The sequence below is a fragment of the Oncorhynchus kisutch genome, linkage group LG1, assembly GCF_002021735.2.
Source record: "Oncorhynchus kisutch isolate 150728-3 linkage group LG1, Okis_V2, whole genome shotgun sequence".
Lineage (NCBI taxonomy): Eukaryota > Metazoa > Chordata > Actinopteri > Salmoniformes > Salmonidae > Oncorhynchus > Oncorhynchus kisutch.
In genome coordinates this window covers 25,342,265-25,366,396 of record NC_034174.2, presented here as the reverse complement: position 1 = coordinate 25,366,396, position 24,132 = coordinate 25,342,265, and the positions used below count along the sequence as shown (strand labels likewise).

Here is a 24,132-nt window from a genome sequence, read left to right as displayed (position 1 = left end):
TAGCTAGCTAGCACAACTAACTAGGTGATAGGCTACTAGCTAGCGTTACTTACTAGCTAGTGCTACAAGCTAGCCATTACCTACCTAGTGCTACTAGCTAGCCGCTAGCTAGCAGGGGACAGCTAAAGCACAAGGTACAGTGTTTGTTTGGTTGTAGTGATTTTTGGCATAAACATTCTATCAAAAAAATTAAGAAAACTAAATTCATCCTGAACACATCGATAGCTAGCCAACTCTCCCAACTTTGACCATTACGATAGAAACACACTAACATAACACCCAGTACCAGAACTAGTGCGCCAACTGACACACAGGAACACATCAAGAGTTCAGGCATACCAGCTCAGGCATACCAAATGAGACGCAAAAATACAATTTGAGACAAAGCAGACCAGGCAGCAAGTGGATGCTTCTCGAATTGACATAGATGAGGAAAAAAGACTGTATAAAATAAATAATACAAATACTGAGCTATATTACATGCTCATAAAATGTAGGAAGTATATGATTTTTTATTAATATAATTGCTCAGAGAAAGAGATTTTAAAAGTTTTTAAAAAGTAAAAAAAAAAGATAGGGGTCAAATGATTGGATCCCTTGTTTTCAATATTCCAGCACCTTCCCCTTGCGAGGATAATGACACTGAGACTTTTAATAAACTGTTTTATGAGCTTGGAGAACATATTGGGAGGGATCTAAGACCATTCCTCCATACAGAATATTTCCAAATCCTTGATATCCTCTGTCTGTGTTTATAGATTGCCCTCTTCAATTCGAACCACTGGTTTTCAATAGGGTTCAAGTCTGGAGACTGAGATGACCATGGCAAAATGTTGATTTTGTGGTCAAATAACAATTTCTTTGTGGAGTTTGATGTGTGCTTTGAGTTATTGTCTTCCTGGAAGATCCATTTGTGGCCAAGTTTCAGCCTCCCTAGCAGAGGTAACCAGGTTTTGGGCTAAAATGTTCTCATTTTTAGCATACAATATAGCTCAGTATTTGTAGCGTTTATTTAGCTCATCTTTATCATGGATGCCAATCATTTCGGACCTAAATGTACATGTGTGAGTGTTCTTTAAATAAAGCAAAGCAAATGTCTCAACACAACCAGTGGAAGAAGGTGCATGTTGAGTAATCAGTCTGGCTCGGCGTCTACAACACCTGGTCATACTCAAAAAGGAAATATCATTACCACACCATGGTGTGCAGCTATTGACAGAACATGAACCCACCCTATGGACCACCTAACGAGGACTCAGGACTTGCTAATCATATTAACACAATCTGGATCAGGTGCTACTCAGAGTGGGACTGAGGGAAGAGCAGCAGTCAGGGGCTTGGGGTTTTTATGTCATAGGAAGTACACATGATGTGGCCATGTATATGTAAACAGGAAGTAGTGTGAGAGTGAGTTAGGAGCAGATTCAATCGCATCACCAGGTCACGTTTTACGTCACTGAGGCCTTGCACATGACTGGCTGTGATGAATCTAAGTAAACAACCTGTGACTGGAAATTAAATGCAGTTATGTACTTCCTAACATGCTTAGCAAACATGAGTTTGTTTACATACTGTATATATCAAATATAACGTACTGAACATATTACCCAGTAACTAGGTATTTACTCTTAAACAGGCAAACAGCAGCTGTTAGATCCATTATTGGACTTCTTGAAGAATATAACTTATAAATGCCTCATGACCTTAGTTGAACTGTCATACCCCATCAGATCCCAAAATACAAGCTGGTTTTACGCCAATGTTTGTAAACAAAGTAAGTGTAAACAAACCCTATATAGCCTCAAAACATGGTTAAACTATAATTGTGATATCATGGATGGTCAGTCCTTGCATTCATAGCTATGTCTATGAATTTGAGAGTGTTTACATTTCTCCAGTCCCATCCCTCAGCTTTTTACCAAACTAGGAATGTGGAGATCTCTTTGTTATTGTTTCTACTGCTGATTGCCACTTTAAATAAGGCTGTTATAATCAAATTTGTGTGCCCAGCATACCTGTGTGTGTATGTGTGTGCGTGTGTGTGTGTCACACTCACGTTGGCTTGGAGGCCTCGGCCTGGTCAGTCTGGAGCTTATGCCCCCCCTCCACCTCCATGGTGCAGTAGACGACTCGATTGGGCGCCAGAGACTTTAACCCCTGAACCTCCACAATCACCACCTGACAGAGAGAATACTGCCAGTCAAATGCCTATACATGTTATTTATTTCCAACATGCATCTACTGCTAGAAACTAGTTTCAGACACAAAAAATGCATTTGATCAGTTAGAGCTAGAGCACTGTTACAGGCACTGATACTACTATAAAGAAACATCTGACTAGTTTTTTTTTACAAACATGGGCGCCCCCGATAAGCTCAGCTCCTCTGAACTACAGCCATGTCCCCTGAGAGCAGCAGAATAGGGAGTTTAAAACATTACGACTGTATTGAATGGCTGCTGCTATAAACATGTCTGAGGTATACGAGAGTGGAGGGACCATTAATCATCAGAGCCTATCCCCCTTGGCGTTTTTCCTATTTTGTTGCATTACAATCTGTAATTTAAATAGATTTTTTATTTAGATTTCATGTAATGGACAACACAACATGGTCTAAATTGGTGAAGTGAAATGAAAAAAATGACTTGTTTCAAAAAGTATTTGTAAAAAAAAAGTTTAAAAAAAGGAAAAGTGGTGCGTGCATATGTATTCCCCCCTTTGCTATGAAGCCTCTAAATTGTTTTTAAATTTTTTTTATTTCACCTTTATTTAACCAGGTAGGCTAGTTGAGAACAAGTTCTCATTTGCAACTGCGACCTGGCCAAGATAAAGCATAGCAGTGTGAACAGACAACACAGAGTTACACATGGAGTAAACAATTAACAAGTCAATAACACAGTAGAAAAAAAGGGGAGTCTATATACATTGTGTGCAAAAGGCATGAGGAGGTAGGCGAATAATTACAATTTTGCAGATTAACACTGGAGTGATAAATGATCAGATGGTCATGTACGGGTAGAGATATTGGTGTGCAAAAGAGCAGAAAAGTAAATAAATAAAAACAGTATGGGGATGAGGTAGGTAAAAATGGGTGGGCTATTTACCGATAGACTATGTACAGCTGCAGCGATCGGTTAGCTGCTCAGATAGCAGATGTTTGAAGTTGGTGAGGGTGATAAAAGTCTCCAACTTCAGCGATTTTTGCAATTCGTTCCAGTCACAGGCAGCAGAGAACTGGAACGAAAGGCGGCCAAATGAGGTGTTGGCTTTAGGGATGATCAGTGAGATACACCTGCTGGAGCGCGTGCTACGGATGGGTGTTGCCATCGTGACCAGTGAACTGAGATAAGGCGGAGCTTTACCTAGCATGGACTTGTAGATGACCTGGAGCCAGTGGGTCTGGCGACGAATATGTAGCGAGGGCCAGCCGACTAGAGCATACAAGTCGCAGTGGTGGGTGGTATAAGGTGCTTTAGTGACAAAACGGATGGCACTCTGATAAACTGCATCCAGTTTGCTGAGTAGAGTGTTGGAAGCAATTTTGTAGATGACATCGCCGAAGTCGAGGATCGGTAGGATAGTCAGTTTTACTAGGGTAAGTTTGGCGGCGTGAGTGCAGGAGGCTTTGTTGCGGAATAGAAAGCCGACTCTTGATTTGATTTTCGATTGGAGATGTTTGATATGAGTCTGGAAGGAGAGTTTACAGTCTAGCCAGACACCTAGGTACTTATAGATGTCCACATATTCAAGGTCGGAACCATACAGGGTGGTGATGCTGGTCAGGCGTGCGGGTGCAGGCAGCGAACGGTTGAAAAGCATGCATTTGGTTTTACTAGCGTTTAAGAGCAGTTGGAGGCCACGGAAGGAGTGTTGTATGGCATTGAAGCTCGTTTGGAGGTTAGATAGCACAGTGTCCAAGGACGGGCCGGAAGTATATAGAATGGTGTCGTCTGCGTAGGGATGGATCAGGGAATCGCCCGCAGCAAGAGCAACATCATTGATATATACAGAGAAAAGAGTCGGCCTGAGGATTGAACCCTGTGGCACCCCCATAGAGACTGCCAGAGGACCGGACAGCATGCCCTCCGATTTGACACACTGAACTCTGTCTGCAAAGTAATTGGTGAACCAGGCAAGGCAGTCATCCAAAAAACCGAGGCTACTGAGTCTGCCGATAAGAATATGGTGATTGACAGAGTCGAAAGCCTTTGCAAGGTCGATGAAGACGGCTGCACAGTACTGTCTTTTATCGATGGCGGTTATGATATCGTTTAGTACCTTGAGCGTGGCTGAGGTTCACCCGTGACCGGCTCGGAAACCAGATTGCACAGCGGAGAAGGTACGGTGGGATTCGAGATGGTCAGTGACCTGTTTGTTGACTAGGCTTTCGAAGACCTTAGATAGGCAGGGCAGGATGGATATAGGTCTGAAACAGTTTGGGTCCAGGGTGTCTCCCCCTTTGAAGAGGGGGATGACTGTGGCAGCTTTCCAATCCTTGGGGATCTCAGACGATATGAAAGAGAGGTTGAACAGGCTGGTAATAGGGGTTGCGACAATGGCGGCGGATAGTTTCAGAAATAGAGGGTCCAGATTGTCAAGCCCAGCTGATTTGTACGGGTCCAGGTTTTGCAGCTCTTTCAGAACATCTGCTATCTGGATTTGGGTAAAGGAGGACCTGGAGAGGCTTGGGCGAGTAGCTGCGGGGGGGGGGGGGGGGGGGCAGACCTGTTGGCCGAGGTTGGAGTAGCCAGGCGGAAGGCATGGCCAGCCGTTGAGAAATGCTTGTTGAAGTTTTCGATAATCATGGATTTATCGGTGGTGACCGTATTACCTAGCCTCAGTGCAGTGGGCAGCTGGGAGGAGGTGCTCTTGTTCTCCATGGACTTCACGGTATCCCAGAACTTTTTGGAGTTGGAGCTACAGGATGCAAACTTCTGCCTGAAGAAGCTGGCCTTAGCTTTCCTGACTGATTGCGTGTATTGGTTCCTGACTTCCCTGAACAGTTGCATATCGCGGGGACTATTCGATGCTATTGCAGTCCGCCACAGGATGTTTTTGTGCTGGTCGAGGGCAGTCAGGTCTGGAGTGAACCAAGGGCTATATCTGTTCTTAGTTCTGCATTTTTTGAACGGAGCATGCTTATCTAAAATGGTGAGGAAGTTACTTTTAAAGAATGACCAGGCATCCTCAACTGACGGGATGAGGACAATGTCCTTCCAGGATACCCGGGCCAGGTCGATTAGAAAGGCCTGCTCACAGAAGTGTTTTAGGGAGCGTTTGACAGTGATGAGGGGTGGTCGTTTGACTGCGGCTCCGTAGCGGATACAGGCAATGAGGCAGTGATCGCTGAGATCCTGGTTGAAGACAGCGGAGGTGTATTTGGAGGGCCAGTTGGTCAGGATGACGTCTATGAAGGTGCCCTTGTTTACAGATTTAGGGTTGTACCTGGTGGGTTCCTTGATGATTTGTGTGAGATTGAGGGCATCTAGCTTAGATTGTAGGACTGCCGGGGTGTTAAGCATATCCCAGTTTAGGTCACCTAACAGAACAAACTCTGAAGCTAGATGGGGGGCGATCAATTCACAAATGGTGTCCAGGGCACAGCTGGGAGCTGAGGGGGGTCGGTAGCAGGCGGCAACAGTGAGAGACTTAGATCTGTTGCAACCAATTACCTCCAGAAGTCACATAATTAGTTAATTAAAGTCCACCTCTGTGCAATCTAAATGTCACATGATCTCAGTATATATACACACCTGCTCTGAATGCCGGGGCGGCAGTGTAGCCTAGTGGTTAGAGCATTGGACTAGTAACCGAAAGGTTGCAAGTTCAAATCCCCGAGCTGACAAGGTACAAAATCTGTCGTTCTGCCCTTGAACAGGCAGTTAACCCACTGTTCCTAGGCCGTCATTGAAAATAAGAATTTGTTCTTAACTGACTTGCCTAGTAAAATAAAGGTAAAAAAAAGAAAAAAAAGAAATGGCCCCACAGTCTGAAACACCACAAAGCAAGGGGCACCACCAAGCAAGCGTCACCATGAAGACCAAGGAGCTCTCCAAACAGGTCAGAGACAATGTCGTGGAGAAGTACAGATCAGGGTTATAACAAAAATATCCAAAACTTTGAACATCGCACGGAGCACCATTAAATCCATTATTAAAACATTCAAATAATAAGGCGTCACAACAAACCTGCCAAGAGAGGGCCGCCCACCAAAACTCACGGACCAGGCAAGGAGAGCATTAATCAGAGAGGCAACAAAGAGACCAAAGATAACTCTGAAGGAGCTGCAAAGCTCCACAGCGGAGATTGGAGTATCTGTCCATAGGACCACTTTAAGCCGTACACTCCACAGAGCTGGGCTTTACGGAAGAGTGGCAAGAAAAAAGCCATTGCTTTAATTAAGAAAACACGTTTGGTGTTCGCCAAAAGGCATGTCGGAGACTCCCCAAACATATGGAAGAAGGTACTCTGGTCAGATGAGACAACAATTTCTCATCACCCCGAGAAAACCATTGCCAACAGTGAAGCATGGTGGTGGCAGTATCATGCTGTGGGGATGTTTTTCATCGGCAGGGACTGGGAAACTAGTCAGAATTGAAGGACTGATGGATGGCACTAAATACAAGGAAATTCTTGAGGGAAACCTGTTTCAGTCTTCCAGAGATTTGAGACTGGGATGGGGGTTCACCTTCCAGCAGGACAATGCCCTAAGCATACTGCTAAAGCAACTCTCAAGTGGTTTAATGGGTACTATTTAAATGTCTTGGAATTGTCTAGTCAATGCCCAGACCTCAATCCAACTGAGAATCTGTGGTATGACTTAAAGATTGCTGTATACCAGCGGAACCCCATCCAACTTGAAGGAGCTGGAGCAGTTTTGCCTTGAAGAATGGGAAAAAATCCCAGGGGCTAGATGTGCAAAGCTTATAGAGACATACCCCAGGAGACTTGCAGCTGTAATTGCTGCAAAAGGAGTCTCTAAAAAGTATTGACTTTGGGGGAGTGAATAGTTGTGCACGCTCAAGTAGTTTTATCTTTTTTCACAATAAAACATATTTTGCATCTTCAAAGTGATAGGCATGTTGTGTAAATCAAATGATACATTTTAATTCCAGGTTGTAAGGCAATAAAATAGGAAAAATGCCATGGTGGGTGAATACTTTCGCAAGCCACTGTATCTCCCTCTTTCCCTGTCTCTCTCTCTCTCTCTCTCTCTCTCTCTCTCTCTCTAAACGACCTATGTCATTCAGTCTACATCTCTCTCTTACTTTCCCTCTCAGTGTCTGTCTGTTTCTAAAGTAAGAAGAGCCTTGAATGTTATTTTCTATGTAGCCTGACAGATGAAATAGTCAGGATTATTTCAATAGCACACTTCTGCATATGACCACTGGAGGCAGTGTCTCTGGCACGCTATGTTTGAGCTGCAGTGTTAACCAACCATACCTCCAGAGTGAAGGAGAGCACCACATCAGACTTGGACAGTGTGTTCTCGTCCTCCTGTCCCATGTCTATGATAGAGCTGTTGTGTCCTCGTTTGAGCTTCTGCAGTTTGAACTCTCCTCCCTTGGACACGGGCATGCTCTCCAGGTTAGCCATAAGCAGGTTCACTGAGGATCTCAGCTCCTCTATGAACATGGCCTCCATCTCTTTGGAAACAAACTTGGGAAACCTGCCGCCCTGTTATGGCACAGAAACATACACACACAGGTATACACACAGGCACGCACGTACACACACACAGGCACGCAAGCACACATAAGTCACACCCACACACACGTCCATTGTGTAGTCTACAACCATAAAGGTATTTTTAAAGAGGATCTTTATTTACGTGTACTCCTGCATGAGTCTACCTCTGCTCTTACATTATTTAGGCAGTTTTCTGATGTAAAGATGTGCCTTATGCTTGAGGGCCTAGGGTTCAGAACACACAGATACTGTAGTATCACTACTACTTAGTTTATAGGCCTTAGAGCTACCAATTTCTACTGTATCAGAAACAGCTCTGGTGAGGTGATTTAAGAGTGGTAGGTTGGTGTCTAACTTTACTTTGAGGTAGTTGTGTCTTACCCTGGCGATCTGATCTGCCATCTGCAGTCGTCCGTCCAGCTCTCTCCTGATCTGAGCAGCCTGCTCGTCTGGGTTATCAAGCTGGAAACAAACACAATGACAAGAGACGTTATCATGACATAAGCCTTACATTCAGCATTTATTATCACCTGGTGGTATAACGCAGGGCCTTACACACAACCTCCATTACAAACCTTGATATTGACATAGTATTACCTTTAGTTCTTATATCCTAATAATCATCATTGGAAATTGTTTGTAGTAATGTATGAATGTATCAAGATGTAATGACTTGGAGCGTACATGTACAGATATAGAATCTTAATTTGATCAATGCAAACTTGTGGTGTATTTGAGGTTTAAAACCTCTAGACCAACATCCAGTGAAATTGCAGAGCTCCAAATTCAAAAACAGAAATACTGATTATAAAAGTTCAGAAGACATTCAAGTGTTATATATATGTTTAAAGATTAACTTCTTGTGAATCCAACCACGGTGTCAGATTTCAAAAAGGCTTTAAGGCAAAAGCATACCATGTGATTATGATGATACCTTTGATGATCTTCATATGGTTGCACTCAGAAGACATTCATTTTTCTCAATAAATGTTTGTTTTGTTTGATAAAGTCTCTCTTTATATCCAAAACCGCTTTGTTCGCGCGTAATCCACAAGCTCAAACGCAGTCACAACAGGCAGACAAAAAATCCAAATTGTATCTGTAAAGTTCATAGAAACATGTCAAATGATGTTTATATCCAATCCTCAGGTTGTTTTATAGCCTAAATAATCGATAATATTTCAACCGGAAAATAACGTCATCAATATAAAAGGTAAACAAGAAAGGCGCACTCTCGGGATTGCCCATGAAAAAGCTCTGTGGCACTTTAGGGTCCAGTCATTCAGACTGTTCTTACTCCCTAATCTTTCAGAATACAAGCCTGAAACTATTTCTAAAGACTGTTGACATCTAGTGGAAGGCATAGGAACTGCAATTTGAGTCCTAAATCAATGGATACTGTAATGGAAAAAAACAACAACAAAAAATAAAAATCCTACTTCCTGGATGGATATTTCTCAGGTTTTCACCTGCCAAAACAGTTCTGTTACAGTCACAGATGTTATTTTAACAGTTTTGGAAAATGTAGTGTTTTTTATCCAAATCTACCAATTATATGCATATCCTAGCTTCTGGGCCTGAGTAGCAGGCAGTTTCCTTTGGGCACGCTTTTTATCCGGAGGTGAAAATAGTGCTCCCTACCCTAGAGAAGTTAAGAAAGGCTTCTACAGTTTGTAATTTCCACTTAAAAATGTATCAAACCCTACAAAAATTGTCATTAATTATAATTCACACAATAATTAACATTTCTTGTTGCTGCAGGATTATTTTCCTGCTGTGACAAACTGGTCAAATTAAGATCCTACACCTGTACACCCCACCAATACGATGAGCTGTAGGCTAACCAATTTAATTTCCATTTGAATCCCATGACTTCCACTCCCCTGGAAATGGTGATCGATATTCAACCACTGTCAAATGATTGTGTTTGTCGTGAATTAGACCTTGGAAGTAAATTCTCTATTTAAGGATGCTTATTTACAGCCCTGGTTCAGATCTATTACTTTGTCACTTGACTATACTATAAATCAGAGTTGTCTTCATCAGATGTATGTGCAGTATAGACTCTTTCTCCAGATTGCAGAGCAGAGGTGGGTCTTCTGAGAAAAGGGGTGGTCATTAGTGGTCAGGGAGCCTGCAGTACGATAGCAGACACAAACACATCTGTCACAGCCACTCCTTCAGCCCCTGAGGATGGAGGAGCAAATGACTACAGATATGGTTTCTAGCAGTGCATTTACTGGCAGGAATACACATACTGAAGTACATTGACATATACCACACACATATCCACAGACCACACGAGCATGACCATATACACACAGCCACAGATGTGCAACAAGATCTCTAGAGTCTATGCTAATCGAATCCCCCAGTCTGTTCGGAGGCATCGTTAGGGCTCTTAAAGCAGGATGGGTAGGGCACTGTCAGAGTCGTGTGTATAGGTGGCAGGGAAGTCAGGCGCAGGAGAGTCAAACAGAGTGTAATTTTTTTTTAATGAATGTCCACTTAACATGCTCCATAACACTAATAAGAATAGAAACAAACATGGGTACGAGGACCTATCGCGCACCTATACAATAAACACAACACTGACAATAAACAATCTCTGACAAAGACATGAGGGGAAACAGAGGGTTAAATACACAACAGGTAATGACTGGGATTGAAAACAGGTGTGTGGGAAGACAAGACAAAACCAATGGAAAATGAAAAAGGGACCAATGATGGCTAGAAGACCGGTGACGTCGACCACTGAGCACCGCCCGAACAAGGAGAGGCAACGACTTCGGAAGAAGTCGTGACAGGCACACACACACAATGAACAGCACTACATCAGAGTCACTGTCTATGTGTCTCCTGACCAGACCAGCCTAGTCCTGCGGCCATGAAATAATACAGTAAGAATAAAAAACAGGCATGTAACGCTGGCAGAGTTTTACGCCCTGTGCCAAACGAGTCCAGTAGAGTGCCAGGGCACTGAGGCATTCTTCACAACAACAATGAGAGAGGGGTGGAATACAGGGAGAGGGTAGATGAAAAGAGAACTAGAAATGCTGGCAGAACACACAGACTCACCTACTGAGAGTCTTTGCTGCATTACACCAGAGCAGTAAAGAGAGAGAGATATCCCTGTAATAATATAATCAGATCTGATGTAAGCAAGGCCAACCATAATTAGATTCATTAAATCTGCCTAATCTCCACCGGCCAAAGCTGCGCACCTGATTGCCACACCATATGCATCTGACTGTGTCTGTTTATCAATGTATGTCTGAGAGAATTGTGTTATTATGATTGTGTCCGTGTGTGTGTCTAGATTAACTCTTCAACATTACTTCTCCTTCCCTCCCTCTGTAGGCCTCCAGGGGACAGGGAACCCAGAGGGGAAGGGGGGGGGGGGGGGGGTGTTGTTTGATATTAGTGAATTATAAGATGATGGTCTCGCTCTTCATTCACCCCATCCTCTCCCTCATCCTCTCCCTCACTTCATCCATCCCTCTATTAATTTCTGTCTCAGATTCTCTGAAAATGTCCTGTTCTCTCTCTCTGCCAACGCTACGTACACCCTCTCCACCCTCCACCTTCTGCCAGGGCACTGAGGCATTCTTCACAACAACAATAAGAGAGAGGGATGGGAAACAAGGGAGAGGGTGGATAAAAATAGGACTAGAAATGCTGTCAGAACACACAGAGTCTTTGCTGAAATGGTTTGTTGAGATCGGTGTGGAAGAACTTGACTGGTCTGCACAGAGCCCTGACCTCCACCCCATCAAACACCTGTGGGATGAATTGTAACGCCGACTGCGAGCCAAGCCTAATCTCCCAACATCAGTGGCCGACCTCACTAATGCTTGTGGCTGAATAGAAGCAAGTCCCCGCAGCAATGTTCCAACATCTAGTGGAAAGCCTTCCCAGAAGAGTGGTGGCTGCTATAGCAGCAAAGGGGGAACCAACTCCATATTAATACCCATGAATTTTCAATGAGATGTTCGATGAGCAGGTGTTCCCATACTTTTCTTCATGTACTGTATGAATGTTATCTGAGAATTGTCCACTTCCCCCAACAATATACACAGTTTGCAGGAAAGGCATTTCCCTGTACTTGTGCTTTAAAACTTGAAACTTATACAGAGTCTGCCCGTTGGGATTGCAGTTCTGTGGTGTGGACAGCTGATCACTTTCCTTCTTCTCTCTCCCCTCTCTCCATCTCGCATCTTTACCTCTCTCCCCTCTCTTCCTCTTCCTGTGGTCACTCCCTCCCTGTCTGCAGACTACAGTGGTAGGTGTTTTGTACAGTAACACAGTAGCTCGTGTCTGAGAGTGTGCATTACCAGATCGCACCGTGATGGACTCACTCACTCACTCACACGTGATGGACTCACTCATACATGTGATCCGAGGGCTTATAGTGTAATTCTTGCTCTCCACACCCACACACTTTTTATTGGCAGCCCTACCCCAGTGTGTATGGGATATACAGTCAGTCAGTCAGTCAGTCAGTCTATATGTCTGTGATCTGTAGTATCCATCTGAGCATCATGGTGTTGTAACTGTAGTAGCCGTATTATTGTACTGAGTGGCAATCGATAGTGTATTCTGTCCACTGGTAGAGTAGCATGCTGGACTATCTATCTTTTCACTCACTCACTAGAGCGTGGAGCCTCTGTGTCTGAAGGCTGCTCACTCTATCATTAGGCACTCCAGGCAGCAGATAACTCATCCTTAAGTGAAAACATCCATGGGTGTGAACAGCTATAGTGTAACCCACAGGCAGAGGGAGGCAGAGCGGGGAAAATTGTGGATAAGGGTTATGTAGACTTTCCCTCTCACACTTGTACATATTCAGGTTGATTGTGTTTAGATCCCAGTTCAGGACCCTTGGCTCGATTGAGTTTAGAGTCAAGTATGGTACTGTCTGTTACCATTGTCATGGCTACAGTCTTCCTAATCTGCTTGTTCTCTTCTGTTTTCCACTTTTCAAAGAAAAACACAGACACACGCACTCACACAGCTCTGCCAGCGTAAATATTTCAGTGTGCATGAGTGTCTGTTCAATCGTTAATTCTATGTGCAGACAACTTGGGGCACACTGATGCTGTGATACTACCCTGTTTTCCTGGGTGAGGATACAGTGAATTCAGATTCTTGTAAATCAACTCTGTATGTAGGAGTTAGAATTTCATAACATACAGGTGTTCAGATATTGTTTCAAGTTTTATTAGTCATATGTACGGCATACACATGGTATACATCGTGTAACGAAATGCTTGCCTGCAGGTTTATTCTCATCAATGCAACAACAATAAGAAATAATACAAGATAAGAATACAAACAAAGTAAATGGCTTAGTAGGGCGGCAGGGTAGCCTAGTGGTTAGAGCGTTGGACTAGTTGGACTAGTAACCGGAAGGTTGCGAGTTCAAACCCCCGAGCTGACAAGGTACAAATCTGTCGTTCTGCCCCTGAACAAGGCAGTTAACCCACTGTTCCCAGGCCGTCATTGAAAATAAGAATGTGTTCTTAACTGACTTGCCTGGTTAAATAAAGGTAAAAAAAAAAAAAAAAAAAAAAAATATATATATATATATATATATCACACAATACTGTTCAAAAGTATGGGGTCACTTAGAAATGTCCTTGTTATAAAGACAGTTTAAAAGAATTGTCCAATAAAATAACATCAAATTGACCCAATTTTTTTATTTCACCTTTATTTAACCAGGTAGGAAAGTTGAGAACAAGTTCTCATTTACAACTGTGACCTGGCCAAGATAAAGCAAAGCAGTTCGACACATACAACAACACAGAGTTACACATGGAGTAAAACAAACATACAGTCAATAATACAGTAGAAAATAAGTCTATATACAATGTGAGCAAATGAGGTGAGATAAGGGAGGTAAAGGCAAAAAAAAGGCCATGGTGGCGAAGTAAATACAATATAGCAAGTAAAACACTGGAATGGTAGGTTTGCAGTGGAAGAATGTGCAAATACAGTGATACAGAAATACAGTGTAGACATTTTATTTTTATTAGCCAGTCTGAGATATGGCTTTTCTTTGCAACTCTGCCTAGAAGGCCAGCATCCCGGAGTCGCCTGTTCACTGTTGACATTGAGACTTGTGAACCCACAAATGCTGATGCTCCAGATACTCAACTAGTCAAAAGAAGGCCTGTTTTATTTCTTCTTTAATCAGGACAACAATTTTCAGCTGTGCTAACATAATTGCAAAAGGGTTTTCTAATGATCAATTAGCCTTTTAAAATGATAAACTTGGATTAGCTAACACATGGTGTTATTGAAACACAGGAGTGATGGTTTCTGACAATGGGCCTCTCTTTGCCTCAGTTTTTTTTTTATCAGTTGTTTCCAGCTACAATAGTCATTTACAACATTAACAATGTCTACACTGTATTTCTGATCAATTTGAATTTATTTTAATGGACAATTTTTTGGTGCTTTTCTTTTAAAACATGGACATTTCAAAGTGACCCCAAACTTTTGAACGGTAGTGTATATATTTGCATAAGTATAATACAGGAATTCAGAATTTATAGTCTAATATTTACATGTGTTTTGGGGAAGGGGTGATTGGGGGGCAAGTGTGCAGTATTTAGCAATCATTATAAGAGTCTGGTAGCAGCAGTTGTGATGTGTGGGAGGGAACCAATCCGGTCTGTCTGGTTTAATATAGGCAGGGTGACAACAGCTGACAGGGGAGGCAGGGAAAGAGAGGTGGCAATGTTTACTGTCGCCATGGGAGCCATGAATGAGCAGACAAAGGGCATAGTGTGTGTGAGATTGACAGCAGAAAGGTTTCACAAAGAAAGACACACACACACACACACACACACCATAGCAAAATACAGCACCACACAGTCTAGACCAAAACAAAAGTCCAGCATTCAGATCTACTTCAAAGCTTTCAGACAGATCTCTATTTGTAGTATGATAACAGCAAGGTCTTTGATGAAAATGGAGGATATGTTACTTCCCCATCTCTCCCATTCTGTAATTCACCACAAATGTATGCATAGAATGGAGGGATTTCAAATTGTTGTGTTGATAGCCTTGTTTATGATTCTAAAATATAGAATATACATATTAACTGAGGTGCACAGTAAGTGACTTGAGTTACTTATACATCTAACAGAAACTCACTCTGATGACGGCTGTTGTTTTTCTTTTCCACCTCAAGTGGAAAAGAACTGATAAAAGTGACTTCTGCCAGAAATGGTCTGTATCCTGGGGAAGGCAAAAGGTTTTGTCAAACAAACAACTGTTTGAGTTGATGTTTTTATGTTGTTTTATAGTTAACCGATTCCACAGGCTTTATGGACAGTGTTTGTATGGGGCCTACCTATCCTTGAAGTTAGAGAGGCAGACAGGTGGCCAGAAGGTTACCAGAGAAAAGAAAGAGAGAGATGAACTGGCAACCGGAAGGTGTGTGTTCGTGTTGTGTGAGCAGAGCTGAAGGCAAATGATCTGCCTCACCAGAGCTGGATTAATAAAGATACTATTTATTTATCATGCTGATCTAAGTATGGATTTGTGTTTCCATAGGAGTCCCTGGGCAGCCAGCAGTGTAGTCACATCAGCCATGTTGTGATGTTGCCTGTCCATTCTGACCAATTACAGGCTTTCATTAAAACAGCGCCAGGCAGTCGGCACGACCACATCCATAACACCAAACCCCATCTGATAAAACGGAACAACACCCACGCTGTTCCACCCACACTCAGGGCACACACCGGCCACACAGGACTGAAATTCAATTCATGAATTTATTCAATTTATTCCTTAACTGAAGTCATCATTACAGGCTAAAACACATTCTTCAGAAGACAAAGAGTCTCTGCCTACTATCATAGGTTACACACAGCGGTGAGACAACCTCTCATTTTAATTTAGTCAGTCACTAAGGTTGTTTCTACACAGAAAGGTTTACATAGTCATGAATTGCACTACTAGCCTTCAGTTTGCTGAGGGAGAGGTTCACACACGCACGCACGCCCGCCCGCACGCACGCACGCACGCACACACACACACACACACACACACACACACACACACACACACACACACACACACACACACACACACACACACACACACACACACACACACACACACACACACACTGTGATGCGAGGGAACCATCTGCCTATCAGTCTCCTTCAAAAGCATTCAACACACAACCCTAAGGTACATGATGACAGGTACCTGATTAAGGGCACAGATGACAGCTGTTCTGTCCCTCATTTTGGAAGCCCGCAATTTGGGCAACAAGCGTGGCAATAGGCCTAGCTGATAATTGAGTTACGGCTGTCAATTAAAATAATCTAAAATATGTGTGAAGATAATGTCATCAGTAGTAAATGTACAGGTAATTCCTGTCATTTGGTTACATACATTTCTGTTAATGCATGTACTAATTAAATTAATTTACCATTCTCATTCTCAGAGTGGAAATGTTGTTTGCAGAGTTCACAACCTGCTACACTTGTGAGAAACACGTTTTGGTTTATTTCATAACCATCATTTACGAGATTTGTCTTTTTTTAAATTGTCTTTTGTTTGGAGTGCTCCATGTGAGCAATGACCATGTGTCTGTTTTCTCTTTCCTGATAATGTTGAGGGAGCAACAATCTCCCCTTGATAAGCACCAATCCTCGGTGTGAAAAAGCAATGGAAGTTCTAGGTCTACTGCTTCATTGGCCTGAAGGCTATGCGCTCCTTTTTTTTAGCCGTCAATGGATGACGGTGAATCAATCTGCCCATATGGCAGAGACTGGTGATCTCACAATTGTTGACTTTTACCTTTGATTTTTGTCATTTTTATTCAGATTTTTACAATTAACCACGTGACAATGATTTTGAGAAACAAAAATGTATTATTTTAATGAAACTGTTAATGCGCATATGAAAATCAGAACTGGCATACAGAATGGTAGAAATGGTAGGATAAATTGCTTCCCCAAGCTTCCCCAAACTTGAAACTATGAAGTCTTTATAAAATAATTGCCTCCACGTTTGCAGGGTCAGATTTGACCTTGCTTCAAAAGCTACTTTGAGGCAAGGTAAGACATGCCTTGTGAAGAAATATTTTATGTAGGTGCTTTTCTGTTAACCAATTCGACTTGGTTCATGCAAGTGATTGATTGATCTTTCCTGGGAGGAATCTTCACTATCAGTATAAGCAATTTGGCAGTATGTCCAGAACATTGCTTTGAGAACTGAAAGGGGTCTCTCAGTTTCAAGGTATCAGCTTGGAGAGAAGAAGCCTTGTTAGGTATTGGTCGGTCACATGCATGAACTAAACGCTAATAATGAAAAATGAATCATGTAAATCATGTAAATATAACTTGTCTGTGTAAACAGTTTATAAGTAACGGGACTGCCCCGGCAGAGCCTCCAACCGACGTGTACTATGGTTCATTAAGTTTGTTGGAACCTCTCCAGCTTGCTGATAATATAGAATGATTCAGTTAATATTGACATCAGGTGTCCCTGGTGATAATTTCCATGACAGCCTTATAATATGAAATAAAACATTCAGATTTCAAACAATTAAGTATGATTTCAAAATGCATATTGCCTCTAGCTCACATTGTAAAGTGGTGGGTGACGCGCTGATATCCTGGTGCCTACACTTGAATGGTGAATGGGAGGTGTGCTTCAATGACTAGTTGAGAAATAAAAATAGTTATTTTTAATCGTGCACCAAAACTGTTAACACGTGATTGCATTTAGAATAGTTGTGCAATGAATGGGCTTATAAAAGCACAGGAGCTGCAGGAGAAATCTGTGCGCTTATGATAGTTGTGTTGGAGAAAAAACATACATGATGACTAATGAAAATACACACAGGCCAATTTAATTCCACTCAATTATGCAAATTACTTATAGACTGATAAGCATAACGGTCAAATGTATTTACATCAACTGGTATTCAATGAATAAAAAGCGTTATTGTTTTTACAGGTCATTTTGGCAGGCAATAGTTTTATTTATCAACCTTTTGTTTTTTAATTGGCCAAAAGCTGGCTATTGACGTCTAACTGAAACCCTGGTGTGTGCATGTGTGTGCGCGTGTGTGCCAGAGATTGAATGTGTAGTGGGTGTTGATATTGACAGTAAATGTGTCTTTAAACTGTGGCAGAAGACAACTAAATCCTATTCTTGAAAAGAGGGCAAAGAAAAGAGTAGGGGGTAATATTGCCTAATAGGTAGGCAATTCCATTCGCAACCAAATTGAACAATGTCAGAACTAATTCCATGTAACATACAGCAGGTCTGTGCAGATTTATCGTTAGCACATCCTACTATGTCTCCGCCAAAGGATGAGTCACTAGCAGTGCTAATGTTCATGGGCTGGCCCTGCCCTTCCACTGGAACCTGGGCGTGGACCGGGCACATTACTAAATTAAGCAGTGGCAGAAAAGTCATTTTAATCTTGGCCTGGACTACAATGATACACTGGTCTTAATAACAGAATGGCTAGGCCTACTCACATACTGTATGGCCAGCATCATGTGTGTGTGTGTGGCATCTGAATGGTTAATCCTGGACAGACAAAAGGCTTGATGATGACTTGAGACATGCTAACGGGCTCACTATACCTTCTTCCATTGAACCCGGTATGACTGGTATGTGGACCCCCTCTTTAAAAGCCACCATCACCCTATTATTCTGGCGGCCTTCTCAGCCCACCCTCTCCATTCAACAATGATCAATAGCTATCCATTCCATTCGCTATGATTACAATATGATTGCAGTTAGCAGGTGTTTTGAGTCACTTCCAGCCATCACCCCCTTTCCTTGTGACACAGTACCTTGGTACTCACACTCATCTATTGTTCTACTTCCATAGCGCCCTGCACACCACCCACTCTCTCTCTCCATCTCACAATGGTCACATTTTCTTTGCCGTATTCATACCTCTTTCCTGCTTGGATCGAAGGTTAAAGGTCCCAAAGAGTATTCAATTCCACACTGAAAGCTGCGCTTTCCTGTGACAGGTGACAACTCATCTAATAACCCTGAAAGGCTTTCACGGCACACTTTTACCATTTCAACCCATTGGAACTTAATGAGAAGCAAGCCTGAAGTTAAAGCATTAGAGGGTTGAAAGAGTGACACTGCCGCTCAAGTCAACTATCAGATCGGGAGAAAGGAGTGAAACTGACAAATCACCACCAGGGAAAGTGTTAGTGTTTTAAGACAAATGTCTAGTAAAGGACATGACATGAAGCTCTTATCTCACCTGGCAGGCGTTGTAGAGGAGCTGGTGCTCAAACTTCTTGATGCCCAGGATGGACTGGAACATCTCGTAGAGCTGGTCCTTACTGAGGATGAGCTCTGAGGCTGCGCTGGCAGTCATCCGTTGCTGGTGCTTCCTGGGGTCCTCCTCTCCACGGTAGATGGTGTCAAACTTGGCCATCCAGGAGCTGAGCACCGTCTCTTTACTCAGACCGTCGATCTCGGGCAGGCTGCGGACACGCTTCTCAATGTGCTTCTTGAAGACCTCCCGCGAGTCACTGGCCGAGCAGCCTCCGCTCTGGACCATCCGGCACACACGGTCACTTTTCAAAAATATCTGTTGTCACGGTCGAGAGCAGAAAGAGGGCGTTAAAGCATGTGGATTAAACATTACAGGGCAGGAGGAACATACAGGAGGACGAGCATACAGCGTGGTTGAGAGGTTAGGATAAATTCCATTTTTACTCAATTCCTGAATGGGAAATGATCCATTATTTTCTATGAGACGTTCTCCCATGCAGCTGTGTACAGTAGCCCTGGTATCAGGCTGACACGTGCTTCTGGAGGGACATGAAATGAAAACGCAGCTGCAAAAGAGGGTTTCTGAAGTATTGCTTCTCTCTTTGAGGCTTTGCTGCAGCTCGGTCTTTGGGTCTTTATGACAAAGGTGCAGAGGGAAATAAATTATTGTAGTTTCAATTCAATCTGACATTGTTGCGCTTCTCTGTTTAATTCCATCTGCACGTATATTTTTTTCACAATCCCCACAAAGCAATTTTCCATGCCAAGGGTTGTGGGTTAGAGAAAGAGAAAGAGAGAGAGAGAAGGACCCAAATGGCTGCCTGACTCAGATGTCGGCCCTCTCACTACCGTGCAACCTCCTTATGGCTCACAGTGACAGACTCTCTGTTCCCAATCAGTGCCTAACGCATGGTGAAGACAGAAGGCCACAGCTCTGAGCCTGGATGGACACACAGATACACAGACATGTATCACTCTGCCTGTAGCCAACTTTGGACACTTGACTTGTTCTGCAACAGCAGCAGTGCTCTTAGTGGAACCAAAAGAAGGGAACATTGCACAAATGGGAGTGTTAAATATAGAAACTGCTGATATAGAAAATAGAATTGAAATGTTGTCTACACATTGTCACTTTCACGTACAGTAGCATTACCCTGAGTTCTGCCAACAAAGAGCACCCCAGGTGTCTCTCCTCCAGTCTCCAGAGCAGTTGGGGATGTGGGGAGTGTGTAAGAATCCAGAACTCAGACAGTAATACCATTATGCTTTAATTAAATTGGAAAACTGGCTTTAGCTTTTTCAATTCACTAATTTGGGTTTATTAAAGTGCCACATTGATTAATTCTACAGGCAGAGTAAATCCCCTTTTCGCTCAATACATTTTCTTGTCTCCTTTTCTCTAACTTTTAGGAAGGTTTGCAATAGTGTTCTGAACCTCATCCTTCTGTGATTTCAGAGTGAAGGTGGACTGATTGGATGGGATGGATAGTCAGACTCAAAGCTAAGGGCACAAGATGTCCATAAATTCAGGTTAGCACCTCACATAGCTGCTGTCTGGACTGAATATTTCAGAGGCCTATTTTGGGAAGTCCAATTCATTTGAATCTGTCAGATGCAGGATGAGAACATTAATACGACTGCCTGAAGGAAGCAGCCTGTCTGTAAGTTCCACATCATTTACCAGAACAAAGGTGAGTCATCTCCTCAAATATCCAGACGGATTGGTCCGTCCGCTGAGGACCATTGGAAACAGCAGGAGAATCAACACGGAATACAAATCAAAATAAAAGACAACATACACTTAAACATACTCCCATACAGACCTAAAATGAAACAAAAACACACAGAGTTGGGCCTCACGTCATAGTAGCTTTGGACTGCATTGATAAAGGCCTCGTCTGCCACTATCTGGGTGTCACCACTTAGGAAGGCCTGGAAACGCTCCTTCACTGTCTGTAGCTGCTGCTTACTGATCTGAGAGAGGAGACAGACAGACAGACAGGAGAAAGTCAATATAGAGAGAAACACAACAGAGTGATAGGAATCATCCTAACATCAAGTTCTCATATTATATTACTTTACTTCATACAATTCTATTGTCACAGTCCCCTTATAAAATAAACAATTTGATTTAAATATTGAATATAAATGTACATCATCTTCAAAATTCAAAAGGCACTTGCACATCTGAGCTATCTTTGTTACAGGTGCATGGTAACAATTTAATAAGATGTTAAACAATTATAAACCCACACACTGTTCTTGCTAGTATTATGAAGCTTTACGTATCGGCCTCAAGGCCTTCGTCAGAGCTTTTGTGAGTGTTTATTTGCACCCTTATGTAGACATATCTCCACCCACATCCGTCCAATGCATTAAATGGGGTTGCAGTCCAGGGAAAATAAGCAAGTGTTACTAAATATAACAATGTGCATTTCATAAGTATTCAAATAAAGTGTGTACATAAAACCTATTAAACACGTCTGTAAAACCACAATCAGGACATTGACGTATCAAGTAAGCTTTCCTAAATCATTGGGTACAGTGCAAGAAAACTGTCATGTTTCAGTGCTAAACTGATGCAGCCCCTGTCCCAACACTCATATCTAAGTCCTCACATTACCAATGACATATTTCATGATTCGATATCAAGTCCTTTTTAACATACACATCTTTATTTGCATACTTCACCGAGCATTTAAGGCAACAAAATGGCCACCTTAGGTGTGAATTACAGCCCTCACCAAAGTTTTAAAAACTGGGGTCTCCCAGTCTCAGCTGACAATAACAACAGGGATGTTTTTTTGCATTAAAATTAATTAGTGTTGCAATCGCTGTTTGGCAAAAAGGCATTATATCCCTGATAATGCTGCAAACAGATGCACAGTGTTACACTCGCCACACAGCAACAGGACTAATAGGCTATAAATAAATGATGGAGTAATAAAGATGTTCAAAGATAGATAGGAAATTAGTTTGGGCTGATGTTGCCACAGTAATTCTGCACTGGCCACTTGTGTAAATGTATATTGACCTTCCCGAGCAAAATACACAGGCTGGTAGGAGCAGATAGATAAGAGAGCAGGTCTAACTGGGAGGATAGAGAAAGGCTGCATTTACACAGGCAGTCCTATTCTGATCTTTGCCCAATTATTGGCAAAAGAGCTGATCTGATTCAAAAGACCAATCAGTGGAAAAGACCAGAATTGGGCTGTGATGTGACAGAGACGAGATGACACGAGTCAGTATAGTCATAATGAAACTTTTATGCAGAGTGCAGACCAAGGTCCTATCTCTGATGTAGGCTAGTGACTATAACCCAATGGCGTCTGATAAATGGAAGCACTTGTTTTACAATAACACACTGGTCCATCAAATCAGTAATTTATCAAAGTCTTTATCACACACTCACAACATGTTGAGGGGAGGGTAGCCAACCATTCTGCCATCATTTTGCCAAGGAACATGATACTGTTCTTAATTCAAATGTATTATCAATGCTCCCTTCATGTGGTCTCTCTCCTTTACACATTGTTTTTCAGCTTTTGATATCTGAGAGAAGTGAAACACTAATGTCTAAAGACACGTCTACCAACCCACCCCATGTCATCCTCCCCATCTTTCCCATCCCACCGCTGCCCCAAGTTACTGTTACCGTGGTCACCATGTCACAGACAACTCCACAAAGCCCTGTAGTAATTACCCTGAATAGGGTCAAGGTTCAGAGTTCAACATGACCTTTCCATTACCAGCCTCTCTGTCGAGGACTAAGCTGAAACCCTGATATTATCAGTGGTCAGGGAAATGATTATAGCACAGATTATAGCTATGGAAGTGACATTTATCCTTATCAACCTGTCACGAACCGGCTCAAAGCCCGTAACAAAGGGAGACAACGTGGAGATAAGGAGTAACAAAATATAAATTTATTAACTAAAGTAACTAAGGAAAATATACAATGGTGTGTGTAATCAGTAATCAGTAGTGTATGCGAGTGTTTTGCATGCATGAATGTGATAATGCAGGGTGTTGAACGGTACCAAAGCAAACAAACAAAAGGCCACCAAGAACCCCAACACAATCTACAAAGGTGTCTGCATGGAGAGAGTCTCCTCCATGAATGTGGAAGAGGTCTATTTATCCTGGGAGACACCTGGCCCAGGTGTTTCCCATAAAGCTGACGACCCTCCCAACTCCGCCCACCGGCATCCTAATAAGGAAACAAGAACAAAGACAGAATACGGCAGACAGAGTGGGAGGGTCGTCACATTCCCCCCCATAAAACCGGGGACCAACAAGGGCCCCGGAACAACGACAGCCTCCTGCGTCCCATAGTCATAAGTAGTCACACAGCCTCCTGCGTCCCAAATTGACACAGCCTCCTGCGTCCCAAATTGACACAGCCTCCTGCGTCCCAAATTGACACAGCCTCCTGCGTCCCAAATTGACACAGCCTCCTGCGTCCCAAATTGACAGCCTCCTGCGTCCCAAATTGACAGCCTCCTGCGTCCCAAATTGACAGCCTCCTGCGTCCCAAATTGACGAGGGGTTATGTGTTCACACCTCCAGCTGCACCAACCAACCTCCTCCTCCCCAGACCTCAGCAACCTTTGTGCATAGGAAGCAATATTTAAGAGGAAAGAAGAACAAGACCAGGAGGGAACAGACAGGAAAGATAGAACATGACAACCCAAAACAATGGTCAGTCACGTAAACATTCAGGAACATGGCACAAAAGACCAACAGCTACAAACTCCAACGAAAAGAATATCAGGGTCCTTATCAACCTGTCACGAACCGGCTCAAAGCCCGTAACAAAGGGAGACAACGTGGAGATAAGGAGTAACAAAATATATATTTATTAACTAAAGCAACTAAGGAAAATATACAATGGTGTGTGTAAGCAGTAATCAGTAGTGTAAGGGAGTGTTTTGCATGCATGAATGTGATAATGCAGGGTGTTGAAAGGTGCCAAAGCAAACAAACAAACGGCCACCAAGAACCACAACACAATCTACAAAGGTGTCTGCATGGAGAGAGTCTCCTCCATGAATGTGGAAGAGGTCTATTTATCCTGGGAGACACCTGGCTTTTCTACAATATATAGAGAAATTCAACCATCATCAGCTGTGGATCTTCACTCTACCCAGCCCCATTCA

At 42.7% G+C, this 24,132-nt stretch overlaps 1 protein-coding gene across 5 annotated transcripts in view; it reads right to left on the bottom strand.

Moving 5' to 3' along the window:
* cadpsa (Ca2+-dependent activator protein for secretion a) overlaps window positions 1–24,132 on the bottom strand; it is a 160,140-nt gene that overhangs the window by 100,643 nt on the left and 35,365 nt on the right. For all 5 annotated transcript variants that reach the window (XM_031806363.1, XM_031806401.1, XM_031806435.1 and 2 more), the window contains 5 exons: window positions 20,834–20,947; window positions 18,957–19,289; window positions 8,069–8,149; window positions 7,442–7,675; window positions 2,057–2,178 (listed from right to left, as the gene is read on the bottom strand). In XM_031806363.1, the coding sequence (XP_031662223.1) occupies window positions 2,057–2,178; window positions 7,442–7,675; window positions 8,069–8,149; window positions 18,957–19,289; window positions 20,834–20,947 (884 nt within the window). The remainder of the gene's footprint in view (window positions 1–2,056; window positions 2,179–7,441; window positions 7,676–8,068; window positions 8,150–18,956; window positions 19,290–20,833; window positions 20,948–24,132) is intronic.